The sequence below is a fragment of the Chironomus tepperi genome, unplaced genomic scaffold (genome assembly GCF_022539635.2).
Source record: "Chironomus tepperi strain 1889 unplaced genomic scaffold, CSIRO-AGI_Ctep_v1 contig_337, whole genome shotgun sequence".
NCBI lineage: Eukaryota > Metazoa > Arthropoda > Insecta > Diptera > Chironomidae > Chironomus > Chironomus tepperi.
In genome coordinates, this window is record NW_027226459.1 from 791,325 (window position 1) to 812,145 (window position 20,821).

At 35.2% G+C, this 20,821-nt stretch overlaps 1 protein-coding gene across 2 annotated transcripts in view; it reads left to right on the plus strand.

The window, feature by feature from the left end:
• The window catches only part of LOC139093699 (neural cell adhesion molecule 2-like), a 79,081-nt gene that overhangs the window by 14,967 nt on the left and 43,293 nt on the right, over positions 1–20,821 (plus strand). For both annotated transcript variants that reach the window (XM_070644507.1, XM_070644506.1), the window contains exon 2: positions 7,172–7,823. In XM_070644507.1, the coding sequence (XP_070500608.1) occupies positions 7,727–7,823 (97 nt within the window). In that variant the 5' untranslated portion in view covers positions 7,172–7,726. The remainder of the gene's footprint in view (positions 1–7,171; positions 7,824–20,821) is intronic.

A 20,821-nucleotide genomic window follows, 5' to 3' on the forward strand; every position in this document is an offset into this window, starting at 1 on the left:
TAATCGAAATACAGCTACGAAAGTATTCAGAATGCATGCAACTGCGACAAGATGCCACCGAGACAGAGCTTTGATCATAACTTCATATTATGGCAGTGACTGTCCACATTGTATTTTTAAGCAATTGGATGAAAATTCTAATTGCTTACTTACTTCCTTGACAGAGAGGTGATCCTGGGCTCATTCTCGAAAGCATACCTAAAATATCGTTCGAGAAAATTCGGCTGTATCGTTCGAGAATATCCGTCATTCCGGAATGTTAAGGACTTTATCATCTTTTTCTAAACATTTAATCCAGGAAATCTTTGGGTTCCTCGAGTTCTCTTACAATTTAAATGATAAATAATTTGGATTAGAACCACAGACCCATAAAGTAACAAATGAAACACAATCTCAATTTTAAAGCACACAATCAGCCTTAAAAAATTCTCAAATTTAAGCCCATCAAAAAAGCCTTTTTCCTTAAAATCTCCTGACAGACACAAAAAAAGAGAGACCATATCATTACGATTTGATAGCTCAAAAATAATATTATTTTTTTATCAGACTGAACCCCAATTTTTCTCTTTAAAAAAAAAAATCTTTGTGTATATTCGGCATTTATGACGATATCATCAACGTATAATAAAATGTATAATATTATTCGACACTCGACATTTGTCCCTTTTTTCCAAGCCATCAGCCGCACAAAGTGAATTGTAAACATAAAAGAGTGAAAGAGGCAAACAAGAGTAAAAAAATCTCTTTTTTGGGTGCACAAACAAACACAAACATTAGAAGAAGGAAGAAGGGAAATGGACGAGAAGGAGAAGAAAAATCCTTTTCTCACTCATGAATGACGAGAATTATGATGAACGGAAATGTATGAAAATGAAATGACCTTTGGGATGCTAAAGCACAGTAAAAGAAGGGATTCATTTTTCTCTCTTTTATTCCTCATTTCCGCTCGTTTTAAAATAATCTTTGTGAAAATTCAATTCAAGAAGAACTGAAAAGGGGACCGTCCAGTTATTTCGTAACGCTCTTAAGAAGGCACTCCCCTTAAGGCCCCCCTTAGAAGGCAGAGGGGTAGGTGAGGACATTTTGTTAATCCGCAAACAATTTATGTGAAGAATTGGACTAATATAAATGAGAGAATGGGCATCAAGACTCAATATATGCTACATAATATGTGAACGACCCCAAAGCAAGTCAATAGCTGCTCAAGTCTTCTTTCTACCAGAGGAAAGACCAACAAGTCTCATTACATGTGACCGACCCCAAAGCAAGTCAATAGCAGCTCAAGTCTTCTTTCTACCTGAGGAAAGACCAACATGTCTCATTATATGTTATTTAACTACTGAACGACCCCAAAGCAAGTCAATAGCTGCTCAAGTCTTCTTTCTACCAGAGGAATTGCCAACAAATCTCATTATAAGTTCCATAACTTGTACACGACCCCAAAAGCAAGTCAATAGCTCCTCAAGTCTTCTTCCTTACCAAAACACAGTTTCTGTCTCTTTTCACAGTAATTTCAATTATTCATGGTCATTTTACTAGACGGTAACGACATTGACAAAAAAAAAAAGATGAAGACGAACCATGACTTTATTATTGTCAGGAACAAGAAGTGGATATAAAAATGAGAAATTTTCTGCAGGCCTAAGCTTGAGGGAGACGAAAATTTAATGTGACTGACATAAAAGAACTGCTTTTTAAAAAAAGAAGAGGAAAATTGAAACTACTTCAAGGGGATACGGCTAGGGGATGTTACTGTTGTTGTCATGGTCATGTTGGAATAAAAAAGGAAGTCATTTGAAGATTTTTGGGTGAAAATTTATGAAAATTTGAGGGTGAAAGGTAGAGAGACTTGTGTGTATGGAAGTTATAGTTGAATTTTAAAGCACTGCTGTTTAATATTTTATGGTTCATGCTGGATATTCTGTAAAATTTGACATTCTATAACAGTATTGGACATACAAATTGAATTAAATAGACTCTGGTGGTGAATTTGATTGGGTTGAGATGTGACAATGCAGGATTGACTCTAATCGATCACCAAAGTCCGGCTCTGGAGGAATTAAGACTTCAGTAGAGTCTAATCTCGAGTAGAGCCCAGATTTAAGTAGATTCTAGAGTCGAGTAAATTCCAGACTCGAGGAAAGTTCAGACTCCAATAGAATTCAGACTCCAATAGAGCCCAGACACCTGTTGAATCCAAACTCTAGTAAAGTCCAGAAACTAGTAGAATTCAAACACCAGTAGGCAACAGAATCCAGTAGAATTCAAACCCCAGGAGAGTTCAGACTCCAGTAGAGTAAAGACTCGATTAGAGGTTAGGCTTCTGTAGAGTTCAAACTCCAGTAGAGCTCAGACTTCTTTAGAATCCATTACTTTTAGAATCCAGACTTTAGTGGAGTCCAGACTTCAATGGAGTCAAGCAAACTCTGCGGCAAATCACAAAAAGGTTGCCCACCACTGTTTTAATGTCATTTAACTTCTTGTGGCATTCAAAAGTTATTAAAATTTAATGACACAAAGAAGAGGGTAAGACAATCTTGCTACAAAGTACACATTTTAGTTCAAAGCGTAACAGTAGCTGTAGGGAAGTCTAAAGAAGCATTCAGTAATTTCAGAACGCTCCCTTGATCATGTCTTGCCTACAGTCTTGCTAACAAAAAAGATAGAACACTCTAAACCCCCCAGATACAGTATCCACAGCCAATTTAAGAAGAAATAAGAAAAAAATCTTGTAAATTTAATAAAAATTGTCAATTTTATTCAGGAATTCCAAGAAACTCCACCTCCAAAAAATTCTTAAAATTCCAACTTCGAGAACAATTTTTATAGAAAATTTCTGAATAGTCACTCCTTGTCATATACTTTATGTCCACAAAAGACATTGAAAACACACTTCCTCTTCCTCGTTTTGTTTCTTCCTATCATCCCCATGTCAAGAACTCGTCACGGCATCCAATTTTTCTGCTTCCTTCTTTCCGGTATATTTTTTTGGTATTTTTGTAGAGCAATGAAAATCAAATATAAATCTCATAAAAGTCACAAAATGATCCTCCGATTCCTCTGCTGTTCTCATTTTCGCTATCTCGTCAATCTCATCATTGTCATTTCGAGTTGGTCTGTCGCACAATAAAAAGACGATATCTGGAGAATCATAAAAAAAAATCAAAACAATATTCGGTTCTTCTTATATCCAACAACTATTCATAGAGATAGGTCCAATGTCATAATCCTGGGGAGGAGGTCACCAAGCATGACAAAACTGAATGGCTATTTAATCTCATTTTCCTCATTTATTTCCACTGTGACTAGCTTCCTACAAAATGCCTCTCATTCCATACACACAATCTCATCATAATTTTCCTATTCCTTCTGATTCTCGATATGAAATAAAAATTCATTCGAAAAGGAATCGACGTGCACCCTTGTGTGAAGTATTTTTTGCTTTTGACTGTGACTTGATGCTGATCTTATTTAGCAAATTATGTCTAAAAAATCAAAATAAAATTTTTAACTCAATTGGGGATATAAAAGAATACTTTGAATGGTCGTTTAAAGCTATTTGGACATTATACCCGATTATTATTTCAAGTCAATTACATGAAAATCTGATATTATTTGATGAAATTTTGTTCTTTTGTGGCGGAGAGGATGAATGTCTTGTAATGCGATTTGGATGGAGTTTTTCTTCGAAATTTAGCTTAATATTTCTTTAAGGTAAATTGTTGGTTGAGTGCCCTTCGTCAAGATTAAGTGAATGGTTGATGTGAGTTGTTGTAGGTTATTGACCTAGATTTGTGATTGATGGGTATGAATATTGGGGATTTTAAGCAACCTAAGCTCCCTTTATTGTCATAATGTTAATGTTCTTTGCCTTAAGTGCCGCCTTATATTCATAAATGTAACGGGAACTGTCAGAAATTCTCAGGAATTTTCCAATTTTTAAAGAATTTTAATAATTTTAAGTGGAGGTTTTGAACTCAAACACTAAGAATATGGTATTGCTGTGAGCATTGAATGAATCCTTGTCATATCGACCGTGAGACCGGAAGGAGACTGGGATATCGATTTGAGGTGGGAATCGAGCCCACATTTTTGTAAGAAAAGTGACAAATATCAGATTTGTCGTCTAACTACTCGGTTACAGAGGTCTTATACTTGTACTGAAATATATCCTGTATATGAATTGATTCATTAACTTCCACTTTGCTCAGAAACCTCAGGATATCCATCAAAGTTTTGTGAAAATGCTTAATGTGTCCTAATATTTAATCTTCAAAAACCAGATTTATGTCACAAAATACTTAAATTTTTGACATTTTAAAGTCTGCAAATCATTTAAGGTTTGTATTTGACTCTAAGTCTGTAGCCTTGGACGAACCAAAAGGTAAAGCCGAAACTGTAGGCTTGTGCATCTAATATCCAGGAAATGCTGACCTGCTGTTCTTGGTTTAAGGGTATTGAAATTTCATGAAACAAAATCAGGACATTTTAATCAAAAACAATCAAAACAGCGCGATTCAAGCAAGACTATCCCGACAATAATTGCGCAGATTAGCCTCTTACCCTTCAATGACATCCCTCATATTCCTAATATTCATATATCACAACCTTTACCTCACAAAATTCCATAATTCTCAACTAGATTGAGGTCAAATCTTCCTGAATTTTCCACAAGATTTCCCCACAAATCTCATGATCTCCTTCAAAAAATCATCCCAAGGGAAGTCAGTGCAAAATTCCATAACGAAACTGAAAAAGAAGGAAAAAAAATATTAATTTATGCATTCAGTGAACTAGAAAATTTTTTTCTTGCTCTTTGTGATATTAAAAATCGATTTTGACTAAGTCAGACGACGTTTTGTAGGTTTAAGCATGGATACTTTTACGAAAAGTAGTTGGAATGAGTTAACCGTATGAATTTGATAAGGGTATAAAGAAATGACGGAATAAAGAGAAGAGAAGCTACTTAAGAGATTAATGGAATGCATAATGTTAATAAAATGTAATTTTTGTTCAGCATTTCCACAATATTTAATCATAATTTCCTTAATCTGTATTAAGGCGGAAAGAATTTTTTTTTGTCTGTATGGTCAGGGGTAGATGTGATCAATTTTTTGTGATGTGGGATGGATTACTATAATAAGCTGTGTATGTTCTGGTTTTTCGCATTAATTTTTATGAGATTTATCTTGATGCAGATTATGAGAATGGTACAAATTTGCGCATTTTTGAGGTGATGCTGTTTTTTGAGGTTTTTGGTGGATTTAGTGATTATAGAGCAGTGCTGTTCAAGCTGTTCCACGGCACAACTTGGTGGTAAGCCAATTCCAATACCCTGCACTATGTGCCGCGCCACATAGTTTGAGAAACACTGGTATAGAGTATATTAAGTCTACTAAGAATAGTCATGCAATTTGGTCCAAAATTCATGCTACCGACCCCTTCGAGTGCACAAAAATACGATAATATTAGTCATCAACTGGACATTAACTTGCCATCAACTAGTTATAACGTATTTGAGCCCAATCTAGCCTGCTGTGGGATTTTCTTTCTAATCTACATCTTGTCCCTTCCAGATTACTATCTGCAGATCAATTGATCGATGAACTTCTTGCCATAATGTCCGAAACTGGCTCCATAACTGAAAAACACCCAATTTCCAAAACCTAAGACTTAAAGTCTCGTTGAGGACATGACCTAGTTCAGTTATGGACAACCTTTGTACCGCGGCACACAGGTGTACCACAAAAACTATTCTATGAACCGTATGCCGTGATTTTGTTCGATACTTCCCACCACTGAGCTAGTCTATATCTCACTACCAACTCTGACTAAGACTTCTTCCATCCTCTTAACCCCTATTGACCTCCCCTCTTTATCCTTATCCTTTCCATTCATTCTCTCAAAAGTTCATTTCTCTTTAATGTTCAATAACGATGAGCATGTAGGAAAGGTCGTTTTCAAAAGATTTTTTTTTCTGATGAGGAAGAAAAAGAAGTAAAAGAACTTTTTTTTATCTTTTATTCCTTCATCGACACACGAGTGAAGAAGAAGATGAAAAAATCCAATCTTATTCACAAAACATTTCTCATTGCAATATCCGGATAATGTGGAAGAAACATTTGCTGCTATTTGAAGAGGAATGTTATGTCTGGTGGGGTGTGGAGGGGGGAGGTTAGAGAATTTTAAAGAATTAAGGTGGATTTAAAGGATGTGTTGTGGGGTTGTTTGGTTGTTAGGTAACGCGAAAAATTGGGATTCTGATCCTTGATCTCCGTCTGTTACGAAATATCCAGAACGAAGAAAATTCATTGTTTTAGGCATAGAAGAATCCTTAGTGGATGTCTTTTTTTTATTTAAGCAGTGAATTTGTAAGGAACAGTCGTTATCGTAAACCCCGTGAAAATTATGATTTTGTGACAATTTTTACATTTTTAACGGCAACGTTTCATCTGATTTTCTTACTATTTTGGTCACAAAACGAAAGATTTTCTGCTGCTTACAAGTACGTATTCAGGGAGAAAGGAAGGGGGTTAGGCTGTCAATTAATCAGCTTTCTTTTTTTGGACCTAGATACATGTACTCAGAGTCCGAGTGACACACATGAAGAAGAAAACTCTTAAACCTCTTTTATTAACTTCAAATGGAAGTCGCCTCTGTTTGGTGTCTATATGGCTGTTCAAAAACAGGAAACTTCCATTTGTTGTTAATCATTTGTGTCTCTTGGGAAGCATGACTCACTTCAGATGTACTTTTACTTACTTAGTTTGCTGGCCGTACAGATCAAGTGTGATCCATGGCCTTCCTCAGTCGGTTCCTGAAATTGGCTCTATCCAGCCTTCCATGAGTTGTACTCAATTGCCTGTTAGAGTCTATATTGACTCAAATTAAAGCCAATTTAACTTTAATTTGAATGGACATCAACCCTTAAGTTATCCTTTAAACTATCTAAACGTCAAACATCAAATAACACTCCAAAACCCACTCTCCTCCTCCTTTCACATTCCACCAGTCAATAATATACTTAAACTGCCAATGAAAGAAAGAAGTAGAAAAAAATCACACAAAAGTAGAGACTATAAAATTTATATTATATTTTCCACATCGTTTGTTAAAAGTAATAATAATTTTCATTCGATCTGATGACGATTTTCAATTCCAATCTTTATAGAAGCTGAGACATCCCGAGCAGTTCAAATGAACGAACTAAACAAAAGAAAGAGAAAGAAATGAAATTGACACTAAATTGTGACCGAACGCGTCGTTCCGGAAATAAGAAAAGGTTAAATGGAGAGAAAAATGTTGTCAAAAAAATACATATCTATATCCATATGCTGTGTATATCTATATAAGGACATGAAATGTGACAGAATAGTGCAAATACTCACTTAATGATTGTTGGTGAAACAAAAAAAAAAACCAAAAAATTAAAAGTTTAAATAAATAGAAAAATATCCAGCATTGTGTTGTGTAATAGAAGTCCAAATCATGCATGTGTGCATTGCAATGAAGTGAAAAATGTGTGGACTGTGGCTGGAGAATAATGAAAGAGAAAACAAAAAGTGTGCAACAAAAAAAAAAGAAAAAAGTTTTTGTTTGAAATATGAAAATCCACAAGGAAGGAAATAAACACGAATTTGGTCGTCGTTTGTGTCTATGCATTATGGTCTATGAAAGTTTTCCTAAATATTTAATGAATGTTTAAGAGAAATATAACCCATTGAAAATGAAATTTAATGAATATTTAAGTGTTTTGGTCTACAAACTTGTTCTAGTCATAAACTTGATTAATGGCAAAATGCTGAATGAAAGGGATAAGAATGGTAAGGCTGATTGCAGTTTTTGTTTTAAGTTTAATTAATTGAATTGCCAGAGATTACGTTCGATTCACTCGCTCTTGTACCATTTAGGAATGTGATCTACAAGGGACAATTTAAGTATGAGTATGTGAAGAACTAAAGTGCTTAATTGATAGCTGTTAACTAGCATTGCAGAGAAACTTTGTATATAAATTTTATTTATTGGTTTTTTGGGACATTTTGACACTTTAAATGTATCAATGCTCAATTGTTTGCAGAGATGTTAACTAGTCTGTTGAAATGAAATGAACTATAGATGTTTAGACTTAATGATGCATTGTTGTGGACTATATTCTTCGAGACTGAGCTTATAAGCATATAAGTAGTGACTTCCATAGCACAATGCGATGAAACGCACTTTTTACTGTAAAATTGGGTTGAATTCAGCCCTCAGGATAAATTTGCATCTTGCAGTTAATTCCGGTGACCTGATGGCTTAGCGAACATGTTGTGCTGTTCAGATAAGGATTGTTTTTTATCAGATCTACAGTTCAAACTGTAACGTATATAAGGGAATCTAAACTAATCTTTTGACGACTATAGAGCATGCAACCACCAAAGAGAGGCTATGATCTACGTGCTCAATCGACTACAAAGGGTTCCGACAAGGCTTCGTCTCTGATACATTTCCTAACATCAAATGGAAGCACTCTCTGTTCGAGCGACGCAATTGAAGGTGGCTCCGCAATGTATCCTTTAAGTCTTTGTCACGGATAAACTTATTAACATCCATTAAAAGCGGTTCCATAGCGAAGCCGACTTTATTTGTCCCGATAAGCTCAAGTTAGTCAGTCGATTTGAAATCCGGCCTCAGACTGTTGTGACTCTGGCATGTTGCTGGTTTCTAATCAAATTCGGCACCAATTCAGAGTCGCGCCGACCCTCCAGGTCTAAATTCGAGTTCAAATCGGTTAGTAGATCCGAAACTGCCCTCAGGTCGATGTGATTCTAGCACGATGCCGGATTTAAATAATATTTGGCATCAATTCCGAGTCAGGTTGGCCTGGGGCTGGATTTTTGATCGTCAAATCGAATGTATTGCTCCTTGACATGGATTGTGGTGTAGTTTTTCATTTGGGTCAGGTTACTGATCTGTTCACATCTGCATTAAGCATCTATTTAGTGATAAATTACATATTCTGTATTCAGAGAACCTACACAGTTCCAAAGAACCATTATCCTCATTGACACAAACCCATATAAGCATTCTTTTTACAGCAATTTACTGTAACAGTCGTGTCTGCCTAGCAATTACTAGTTGAATTCCAATGAAAATTCCTTCTATTTTCATCCACACAAAAACCAGAATTGATGTACGAATTGAAAAACTTTTTTGAAATTAAATTAAATTAAATGGAAATTTCAACAATAATTCCTGAACATTGTATGTATATGCCATATAGTCGAAATGTTGTACAATATCCCGCATCATACATCCGCCCTCGAGTAAATGTTTTGAATTGCAATTAAAATTGATGTTTAAACACAATAATTTTTTGTAGCATAATGAATGCTCATAAATACTTGATGGTGTAGCATGTGAGATGAAGAGATAAAACAGCTAGTGCGAAAATCATCCAAAAATAGATAATTTTTTCACGTGCGTCATTTTATATAGACACAGAAATAATTTTTCATCCATAATCATAATATTATCAAATTTCGCGTACGTTCTATCATCATTTCACTTTATATTTTCAATAACAACATATAGCAATAACTGCTGAGTCATGTTATATCCTTTTATATCATACATTATCATATGTACAGCATGTAGCTCTCTTTTGTTGCGGACTAAATTTAATAAACGTGAAAACGAAAAATTGTACGCACATTCAAGGATATTCTTTCCACTTGACTGTGTATGGATGTTGAAAAATTATTACTTTTATGAATCTGTAAGTTTATATTCTCGTCATGTAAATCGTGTTTTGAGAGGGCATTGAATTTCATTCCATAAAGCTATAAATATAATAACTATGGCAATTAAGATTTACGTATATTCAACTAGTGAGCGTTGCTATCTTTTGTCGACTAAATATAGACATTTGTGAGTTAAGGCTGAATATGATATGGATGATTTTTTGTTTGTGCAACAAAACGATCTAGCACGGTGCAACAGTACGGGCTTGCATGGTACAACATTATGGTCTTACATGGTGCAACATTATGGTCTTGCACGGTGCAACATTGTGGTCTTGCACAGTGAAACATTGTGGTCTTGCACAGTGAAACATTGTGGTCTTGCACGGTGCAACATTGTGGTCTTGCACGGTGCAACATTATGGTCTTGCACGGTGCAACATTATGGTCTTGCACGGTGCAACATTATGGTCTTGCACGGTGCAACATTGTGGTCTTGCACGGTGCAACATTGTGGTCTTGCACGGTGCAACATTGTGGTCTTGCACGGTGCAACATTGTGGTCTTGCACGGTGCAACATTGTGGTCTTGCACGGTGCAACATTATGGTCTTGCATGTTGCCCTGCACAGTACGGCCCTACCACAGTAATGCATCCTGAAGCATATTCTGAGCAGCACTGTGCCATAACCAACATCATGTCCAAAAGGTTTCCATTTAAATAAATCCACAAAAGTTTGTTTTACAAAAAATTATCAAGAACAAAAAAAAAATCCTCATCAATAATGCATGGGATAGCTATAAATGGTAAAGAATTGAACGAAATTGAACTGACTTCTATGAATATCCAATGAACAATAAAAAAAAAAGTTTTACACGTGTCGGCATGTTTAAATAAAAATTTTACCATCCAGTTAACTCGTTATTAATGCATCGGCATAATCGTTGGATATAAAATTCCAACAATATTTAAGAAAAAAATTAATTTCTATTTTGCATCAGGTTTTATTGTGTTGGAGCACAGCAGCATAAACGGAAGTAATTAAGCACTTGGCGAGAAAATTGAATAGAATGAGCAATTGCATTCTTAGAAAAAAATTATATTAAAAAAGTTCAAAATACAATAATTAAGGAATAAGTGGCACTCTGATGCTTAAAAGTCTGTAATTTTCATTAAATGCTTTCAATTTTTTTTATTATGAAGCATAATTATAAAGCTTGAACAGCAGAAGTAGCATCATATTGAGAGAAATAATGAAGGAAAAAAGAAAGTCGAGGACCCGAGCGACACATGTGTTGTCTAAGTTGCTGCCATGTTGCATCCAAAAATCTGTCATGTGACGTTCAGATAGCTGCCATGTGGCGTTCATGTGGCTCTTGTGTGGTGTCCAAGTTGCTGCCATGTGGCGTTCAAGTTGACTCCATGTGGCTTCCATGTTGCGTACAAGTGGCTACCATGTTGCGTCTAAATGGCAACCATGGTTACCAAGTAGGCTCCATTTGACTGACATGTTGCGTCCAATTGGCCACCATATTGGCTCCATTTGACTGACATGTTGCGTACAAGTGGCTATCATGTTGGGTCCAAGTGGCTACCATGTTGCATCCAAGTGGCTATCATGTTGCGTCCAAGTGGCTACCATGTTGCGTCCAAGTTGCGTGCTAGTTGCTCCTATGTTACGTTCAAGTGTCTGCCATGTTGCATCAAAGTGACTACTATGTTGCATCCAAGTGGCTATCATGTTGTGCCTATGTGGCTATCATGTGGTGCTCATGTGGCTGCCATGCTTCGTCAATGTTGCGTCATTTGTGTCACTCGGGGAAGAAAAAATCATTTGCAACCCATTCCATTTGCCCAGACTCATTTGAAAATAATTAAAAGGAAAGGAGAAAGGCGAAAAAAAATTTCTCTTCGCCTTATTTGAGGAATTGCTTCAGCATTCTTCTTCATTTGGCGTGAGCGAGCAAGCGAGAATAATATTCAAAGTTGGAATTTTCTTTTTATTATTTTTTTCATGAATTCTTTAAATGCTGCCACGCAACAATGGAAAAATTTTCTTCGTAATTTCTTGTTTCTACAGAAATCTCTTTTTAATGTATTGAAACTGTTGAGATTTTAAATGTTTTTTGTGGAATCTAAGAAGAATTTTGATTTTTTTTTCTTCGGAAACATTAATGAATTGTCTTCAATATCCTTGAAAAAAATTAATTTGTTTCTTATGAAAATCTGGTTCTTTTTGAAATTTTCAAACATTTTGGCATGGGGCTGTTCACATATTAGATATCCGGAAAGCACACGTCGTAGATATGGCCAAAAATCTGACTCCAGGCCGACTTAACTCTGGTCTGAAATTGGATTTCATCAAATCTGATTTATGCCAAAGTCTCGCTAGCTAGGTCCCGGATTCTTGAGCATTTCTACGTCGTTATGGAATTAAAGAATCCAAAATCTAACTCCGAAGCTGGCCAAATGTCATACTTTCTCGTGGCATTCCCGGTTACCGTTCATTCTCATTTGTTCGATAAGTACTTAAATGGATAGATTATAATCAGAAGACTATTCAAACCTTGCCTAAATAGGGACAGGCACACTAACAGAGCAGGAATGGTCAGCTTTACAACCTACAATCTCCGAACCCAACTCATACAAAGAAAACAACAAAATGAGCACAGGACTGGACTAATTAGCAATGTCAACTCAACGTAAACGACGTCGTGAGCCATCCGAGAATTTCTACCAATGGCGAGCATTTTCGTTCACTTTCCAGCATGTCTTCCTCACAAATTCCTGGAAAATTCATTTAAAACTGCTGTAAGGCTACCAATTCCTAAGAAGAACCCAAAATGTTATAATTGTAGAACTACAACATCCCCAAAAAGACTCCAAAACTCATTCTTTCAATTGAAAACATCAAGCAAGTTTCCACCTCCAGACCAAGTAATGATGCCAGCTTCCTCATACTTCCGTTCCAACCATGACGTCAGTTTCCTTAATTTCAATTATTGTTTTGTTGAAGGCACACGGAAAAGAACAGAAAAAAAGTGAAAAGAAAATTACTTTAAACAAAAAAAAAATACCCAGATGAAGAAGAATGAGACGAGCGTACTTAAGCGAGCAAGCTTGGCACATTTGCTGGTGGTGGAAGAAATAAAAATAAATTTTACATAAATACCATTCAGCGTGCAAAAAGAAAGAAACTGAAAAAGAAGCTAAAATATGAAAAATGTGTTTGAAATTATACAAGAAAATATCGTAAGGAACTGGATGTTGGATGTATGAATTGAGGAACGTGTAATGATGTTAACAATTGTTAAATTGTTTTTTTTTTCTCTTTCTTTCATCCCTTTCGACGCCCGTCGTGCTACTTCGTATATGTGTATATGTTGTTGTTGCTTCTTCAAGAAAGATTTATGCCGCAAATATGCCTAAATGCCTTCAAATTCTTCTTCCAACTGCCAACTGCTGTTGTTATTATTCTGTACAAAGACTTCTCTAAATTATATATAATTTTTATAAAACCATCCTATACACGCCTTTCATTGTTATTTCTTTCCTTAACTCGTCTTCTTCATGTTATTTTCATCTTCTTTGTAACTTTTTTATTGCTTGTTACATTTTTGATGCTGCTGTTGTTCTTATTACTATTATTTTTGTGCTTAGAACATTATATTCATGCACTGATGTGGATGGAACTAATAAACTAGAGGAATTGGATAAAAAGATAATTTTGTGGCGCATAATTAATTTAGCTTGCGTGATGTATGCAATAAGCTTGATTTATTTGGAAATTTTGAAGAAGTTTGTCTAATTTATAATGAATCTGTGGCTTGTAGACCTTAACAGACAATGAGAATACTCACTTAAGTGAGCGGATGCATTCAATGAGTACACTTATGAGGATACTTAATGAGAATGCTCAATTTTGTGATATATTCTTAATGAGCATGCCCTTTGTCTGTTCAAGAAATTATATTCCTCAGTTTTATGTCCATCGAGATGAAATTAAAGCTTGACTATGCTTCTGCATCTCAGGTATGTTGTCAAAACATCGACATCATCAATAACTCACCCGAAAAGCTCAGTCTGTACACTAGAGCGCCTTAACAATGCCGTAGTAACTGTAAGACGTGATATTCTCCTGATAGCACCTTAATGGTTGATTTCTACCAATTTGTATCCGACATCCGGATTCTGCCATTCAGATAGGCGAGCTAATACAGTTTCAAGAGTTAAACCATTTAATAACTCTAATTTTGAAGCTGTTTTCCAAGCCTACCTTAGTTTCCTACCAGGTTCGAGTCTGTTTTAAGTAAAATTACCCTACTGATGCATACATTTAGCAGTGTATGTGCATCAAACGGATTTGATTTCCATTTGGGGGTCAATGAATAATCTCGACGTTACCTTTAAAGCTCCATAGCTGAACCTTTTTCATTTGTGTCACTTAAGATGACAAGTGCGTCGTTTATTTCATCAAATAATGCTTCAAAATTCGGGTCGCAATCTGGGTGCACAAGTGAAATCATTGATCACTTTATAGCTCCATGATATAAGTTGCTAATGTCTTAATTTCAGCAGATTCTCCTTATCAAAATGTCTCGACAGAAATCACACTTGGCATATGATTTATAACATTTCAACGAATTTTTCGAGGCCCACCTGTGTGCCGCGAAACATTGGTTGCCTCTAACTGCTCTAGCGACATAAAGAATCCACATACTCTCATTGTGTCAATATATCTGATACATATAAAGATTCCATCACATCCAACATATTTTTCTCCTACAAAACCACGCTAAAAATGCTGTAAACCATCCTCAATACCGGATGCCGCAATGAAAGCAAGCAACAAAAAAAATAATCAATGAGCGATGAAATTCATTTTTCAGAAGTGATGAAAAAAATCGATACCGGTATAAAAAAAAGGAAATTTCCACGTAGAATATTCAGTGCCAATAATCTTCAACAAACTCATACTCACCTTCCTCTCATTGACCTAAAAATTGACGAAGGGTTGATGTGGGATATGAAAAACTATACATACAGTTACTCTTTGGTACAAATTTTTTGCATCGAAATAAATAAATAGAAATGAAGGCATGGGGAAGGAAAAAGGTTTTTGTGTACCAGGTGCTGTCGAGTGATGGTAATTTTCTTATGCAATAATAAGGAAATGCTTATTAACTTATAATACTTTGCATTCATATAAATTGCATTATTAAATATTTGAAGCAAGTTGACTTTGGGAATATATGGAACGAGGTTTGAACACTTGATGATGTGTTGGAAGTAAGGAGGATAGTAAGATAGCAGTAATGGGCTATTATGCTTGATTTATGTGCCGAACTAGGCAATATTCAAGGAGCTAGCTTTCAAGTATTTACTTTTTAAGAATTTTGCGAATCTTTTCCTTCTTCTCAATTCTCAATTTTGCAAAGTACTGACTAATTAAATAATTATTTTACAAGGTTAATGATAAAATTCGCTAAATCATTCGACCATTACAACATTGTATGCCTAATTGGGCTTTCAATTAAAATGTATAATTTTTTACAATTAAGCTAATTTAGTCATGAGTCTTTTCCCAGACTTTTCGTCTCATTAAAATTACTGAAGTTTCTAACTGATGTGATTAGGGGTTGTTCATAAATTAGGTCCCCTGACATGACTTGGGACAGTTGGAATTGTGGATAAAAGAGGCTATGAGATGAAATAGAATAATTTTAGTCTATAGTTCGTTCAAAACTGCAGACCTGAAGACAAAAAATGCAGATCTGGACGAAGATCTACTCAAGTTTATCAAAAAAAAAGTTTACGCATGTATGCGCAGATCTACTCAAGTCTGCGCAGGTTTACGCATATGTGCGCAGGTTTACGCAAACCTGCGCAGCTCTAAAATGCTGGAAGTACAGGTCTGCTGTTCTTGACTAATCGCTATTTGAGTAAAGTTCATCTAAGGAGTAATCAGTAAGGAAGCGTTCGAAGCTACGTAACGCTTAGTAAACTCTCCCCCATTCCCCCTAAGCATAAATCTAACGCTTTGGAACTCCCTTCCTCTAGAGAGTTACGTAATTTCCGAACACTGTTCCTTAAAGCTCTAGTCTCGCATTTGGTGCTTTAATTCGAAAGTCGTCGATTTGAATCCTTCTTCATTTGCTTAAAGATTAATGTTGTGATTCTGGGCAACATTAGATTAAGAAACGGGCCAAGAATTTGGAATGTAGCAATGAACCTTGAATAAGCCATGATAACAAAATTCATTAGAAATCATCCAAGCATCAATTCAGCTTAAAAAGCCCTTCCGAATATAGAAACAATTAAATCAATAGCAATTATTATCGATTGTTTCTATAAATTATTCATATTCAACAAAAGGCTTACCTCGAGGGTGTCTGCCTTATACAAAAATAAATAGAAATTATTGAAAAATGATCGAAAGCATCTGAGGTTCGTGAAATATTCAGTCTAATATTCTATGCTAAAATAGAGCAAATGGTTGAATAGACGAAGGAACGTAACCTTTTATGGTTAAATTCCTAAAACTCAATTAAATGTCATGCTATATAATAGTAATGCTCATGCTTTAATCCCTATTCAAATTTTAAAGCTTCTGCGGTGTATTTATACAGCTGTAATTTTAGCTTTCATGATTATAAAATTTTATGACCATCCACACAATAGTAACACTAAGGTAGCATAGCTCGACATACAAAATAGCAGTTGAAATCATGCAATGTTTTAAAGGAGCTTCAAGCTGCTTTATTTTATGCATAATTGTACGACAAAATCCATCCGTATATACCGTACGCTAAGACAAAATCTTTTTTAACTTTAGATATCTCAACAAAATTATCAAATTAATCCTCATTCTCATTTCTTCCACTTCATTTTACTTCAATTCACTTGATGCTGTTGATGTGGCTGTACGAGAAAATAACAAACATCACAAAATCAGTGTTGTTGACGTTAGTGTGGTGTGAGGTGGGGAGGATGAAAATTGCAAGATAAAAGAAATGTTTGATGAGGCTGGAAATTAATAAGTTTATAGAAATAGGTTCGGTTTGGATTGACTGTCAAATAAAAGCGTGTAAAATTGGAATGATTACGCTCGGAAAGAACATGGTGCTAGAATTGACGAAAATCCAGCTATATGTTGACTTGAATTGAACCTGAGACGGGATTTCATCGAATTTAGTCTCATGCCAATGTCACGCTGTCCTGAAGTTGGATTTTTGGACATTTCTAAGACTTTAGTTTAAAATTTACACCATTTCTACACCGTGTGCTTTCCGGGACTGATTTTTTTGTAAATATCAAGCTCATTGGCTGGCTAGTTGTTAAAGTAGCTTTATCTTAATTACTTAGCAAAGTCACTGAAGGTGTTTGACGTAAAACAGGCAAAAATTCCGACCCCCAATTCAGTGTGGCTTTGGTCCTAGGCCAGATTCAATGAAATTCGGTCTCACTCGGATAGGCTTCAGCTTGAAGCTGGATTTGAGGGTGATGTGAGTTTGAATTTTATCAAATCTGATCATACCGGCTTGTTGCCGGATTTTTCGCTTTTAATTTCGTCGAGTCCTTTCTCTGGATAAATACTAGAATTAGAGCCAAAATTTCAGTTCCAATAACTTAGTTTTATACAGAGTTAATCCAAAACTAAAGACCTGCAGACAAGAAATGGAACTTTAGACAAACTACAGGATACACCTGGAAATTGCAGGCTTTCAAATATTGAATGCAAGAATTGCAGACCTATGGTTCTTGGTCAAATCCCAATTTTAAGGTTGAGATATCATGTCATCAATAAAATCACTCAAAATCCCATCCAAAAAATGCGTTTCATGCCCAAAACCCCCAAATAACATTTCCTACCATGATCCTCTTTCCATCCAAATGACTGCCTTCAGTTTCTAATTGCTTGAACATAAAGATGCGTGGAGTAAGCACAAAAAAAAGTCATTTTATTTAATGTTTGAGCATTTAGCATTAAAACTTCAATTTTCTGACAGCACAAAAATGCTGGATTATTTCCTCAAGAAAAGTTTTCTTCTTTAATCTTCAAAAGTTTTTCCTCTTCTTCCTTTTTTTCAATTCTTCTTCATGTCCATGTCGATTTCCTTTCTATTTAATGCCACGCTCCAATCCCTTTACGATTTTAATTACAAAAAGTAATTTTCTGATTCTTCATTTGCTTTCATGCTTAATTTTCATTAATTTCCTTTTTATTTTTGCTTCACATGATTTATGAGATTTATTGAAACGTGCACAAAGCATTATGCAATCTACTGAAAGCTTCCCGACCATACCTTCCCATCCTTTTACATTTAACTTCAGCTTTATTGCACTTTATGATGGCATTTTTCAAAATTATTCGGAATTCCACACATAAATTTCATTTTCATAATTTTTTTTCTACCCCATTTCATATTTTCCCACTGGTTTTTCCGTTTTTCACTCTCTCTGTCTCACTTTTTTTGAGAAAATATGAAACCGAGAGGAAAAAGGAAGGAATGAAAAAATTTTCAGCGTCATACAAAGTAAAAAATATTGCTGCTACGTGAAATAAAGACACTTCGATGCAGGAACGACAAATAATTTTTTTTATACATAGAAAAATTTAGAACAGATGCGGGCAACCTGTGTGCTGCGGCTCACTACTAATATTCAGCCAAAATTCCATGAACCATACACTTTGTACGGTTTTAATCGAGCCCTAGAACTAATCTGTGCCATGTCACACATGTTCCCCACCCCTGCATTAGAAAAACAATGAATGTCATATAGGGGAAAAGGGGACATGCTGCATACTTAGAGTTAAAAAGTAAGCAAAGGAAGAAACGTAATGAAATGAATTATTTGTTGAGGATTCTGAAAATTTTCATATTAAGCACGATTTCCAATTTGTTAAAATAGAAAAAAGAAATGTGGAGATGAATATGAAAAATCTGTGTGTGGTGGAGTGTCTTTTGGGAGGTGTGTGAAGTTTAAATCATGTTGGAAAAGATTTAAGTGGAATTAAATTGATATTTTAGCTGAAGTAGTTTGGTGGAGTGTTGGAATGGTTGTACTAGTGAGAACTCAGAGATCATTAAGCAGCAAACACCTTGGTATCAAATTAAGCTTGTAGTATTTTAAAGTCTATTGGCGATGACCATGTCATTCTGGATGGTAGACTTAAAATGAATGTTTGACTAATTTTCTATTGAGTCTTAATTTTGACACTCAATAACTCAAAACTAAAGAACCGTTTTCCCAACAATTTGATATGAACAGGAATCGAACCCATAACCTACGACTCTCAGTCGCATCATCTTACCACTGAGCTATCGAGAGTTGGTTGTAAACCTTGACTGAGTGTCCATTTAAACCACATTGCAAAACAGGTGCCTGTGATAGGAAAAATTCTTACAAATTCGAGATAATTTGTACAGTTTTGAAAGAAAAACCATACAAATTATCAATAATTGCCTGTTACAGGCACCTGTTTTGCAACTCTGATTATTCTGCTCTGAAGGTTTCTAGAAAGTGTATCCCGAGCGACAAAAATGAGCGTTGAATTGGAAGCTTACTATTTTTCGCAAGACGTTCCCTTTGTTGTGTCTTTTCTTGGAAACTTCAATATTTCCAAATGCCTAGACACCTTCCCAACATTTCAATAAGTTCCTCAAAAATTACATAAAGCATAAAACTTCAATAACTAAATTACACATTATAAATATACAGTTCAAATACTGAAAGCTAATGTACATTGTAATCACTGGGGCTTGAAGCAATAACACAAAAAAATATTCGTTGACAACAAAAATTCTTCCTCACTTCTGTTTATGTTCCTTATGAAATCAAACAATACTTGTGAGTAAATATTTTACGATATGTATATCGCTTACTTCCGACATCGTGTATTGTTTTGTAAAATAAGTTTCGTCATGTTATATTATGTTACAAAAACAATTGCTGCTTTTTGCTATCCGTTCAATGAAATAGCAAATTGATAAAACAATTCCTTTATGGAATGTCTCATACCAATTGTTATTGTTAAGTTTTTTAGAATTCTGACTTTGAAGGACAGGATTGACAATGGAATCTTTTAATTTTGCTGTGTATTGAAAATGTCATCAATTGTTGTTTTTGTTCCTTCATGTTAACATTCATGACTGAATCATTTATGTGTAAATTTCAAAGTTATTTAGGGGTATTAATGGACACCTCAGTCATCAATCCTTTCCACATATTTTATTCATTAAATTGAAGTTAGATTATAGTTGTTTGTGATGTGTGGGAATGTATTGAATTATGTATAAGGTATTTTTGTGGATAGAAAGTTTGGGATAGTGATATGATTTTAAAGGTTGTGGGATCATTTTTGGGTTGTGCGTGAGAAAATGGATTGGTTCTAGAACTCTTAAGTGTAAGGAGTTCAAACTTGGTAATAAGACTTAGTCTTGCTTACTTGTGCTTAGTCACATGAGGTGAAAAGGTGAAAAAAGTCAGGAAATAATGTCCTCAGGCCTTAATTACTCGAGATTCTTGTGGCATTAGGGAAAAAACGGCCTAACACTAAGGTTTTCCACCTGTTTTCCGAAGTTTCAGTCATTACAAATCCTCAAGACCGAGACTTACTTACTTACTGGGGTGCACGGGGGTCCATTGCTGCATTTAAAGAACGTCTATAGACAGTTCGATCTTTCGATAATTTCTGCCGATTTGGGATATTGAGAACTCTAGCGTCCTTATTAACACAACCAATCCAGGACATTTTTGGTCAATACCGAGACTACTCAGGAAGATTATCCCGTTCTTGATCTCAGCACCGGAAACCCTTACCCTATGCTGGAGTCACGTTGGTCTGACACTCCAAAGACAAATGTTGCATTTTCCATGCTCTTCTTGCATTAGAGCAATTATTTTAATCGATTCAATAATAATTCCAAATAATTAGCCTTAAGCCTAAAAAAATATCAATTTTGCCTTTCCACGAATCTCTGTCATTCTCAGAAGATGTAAAAAAATAGCTAACTGATATTTTCCCTGAAGAAATTTTTCCAGAAAATCAAAATCGTAAAACACGTGTAATAAACTCCACATTTAAAGGATCTAAT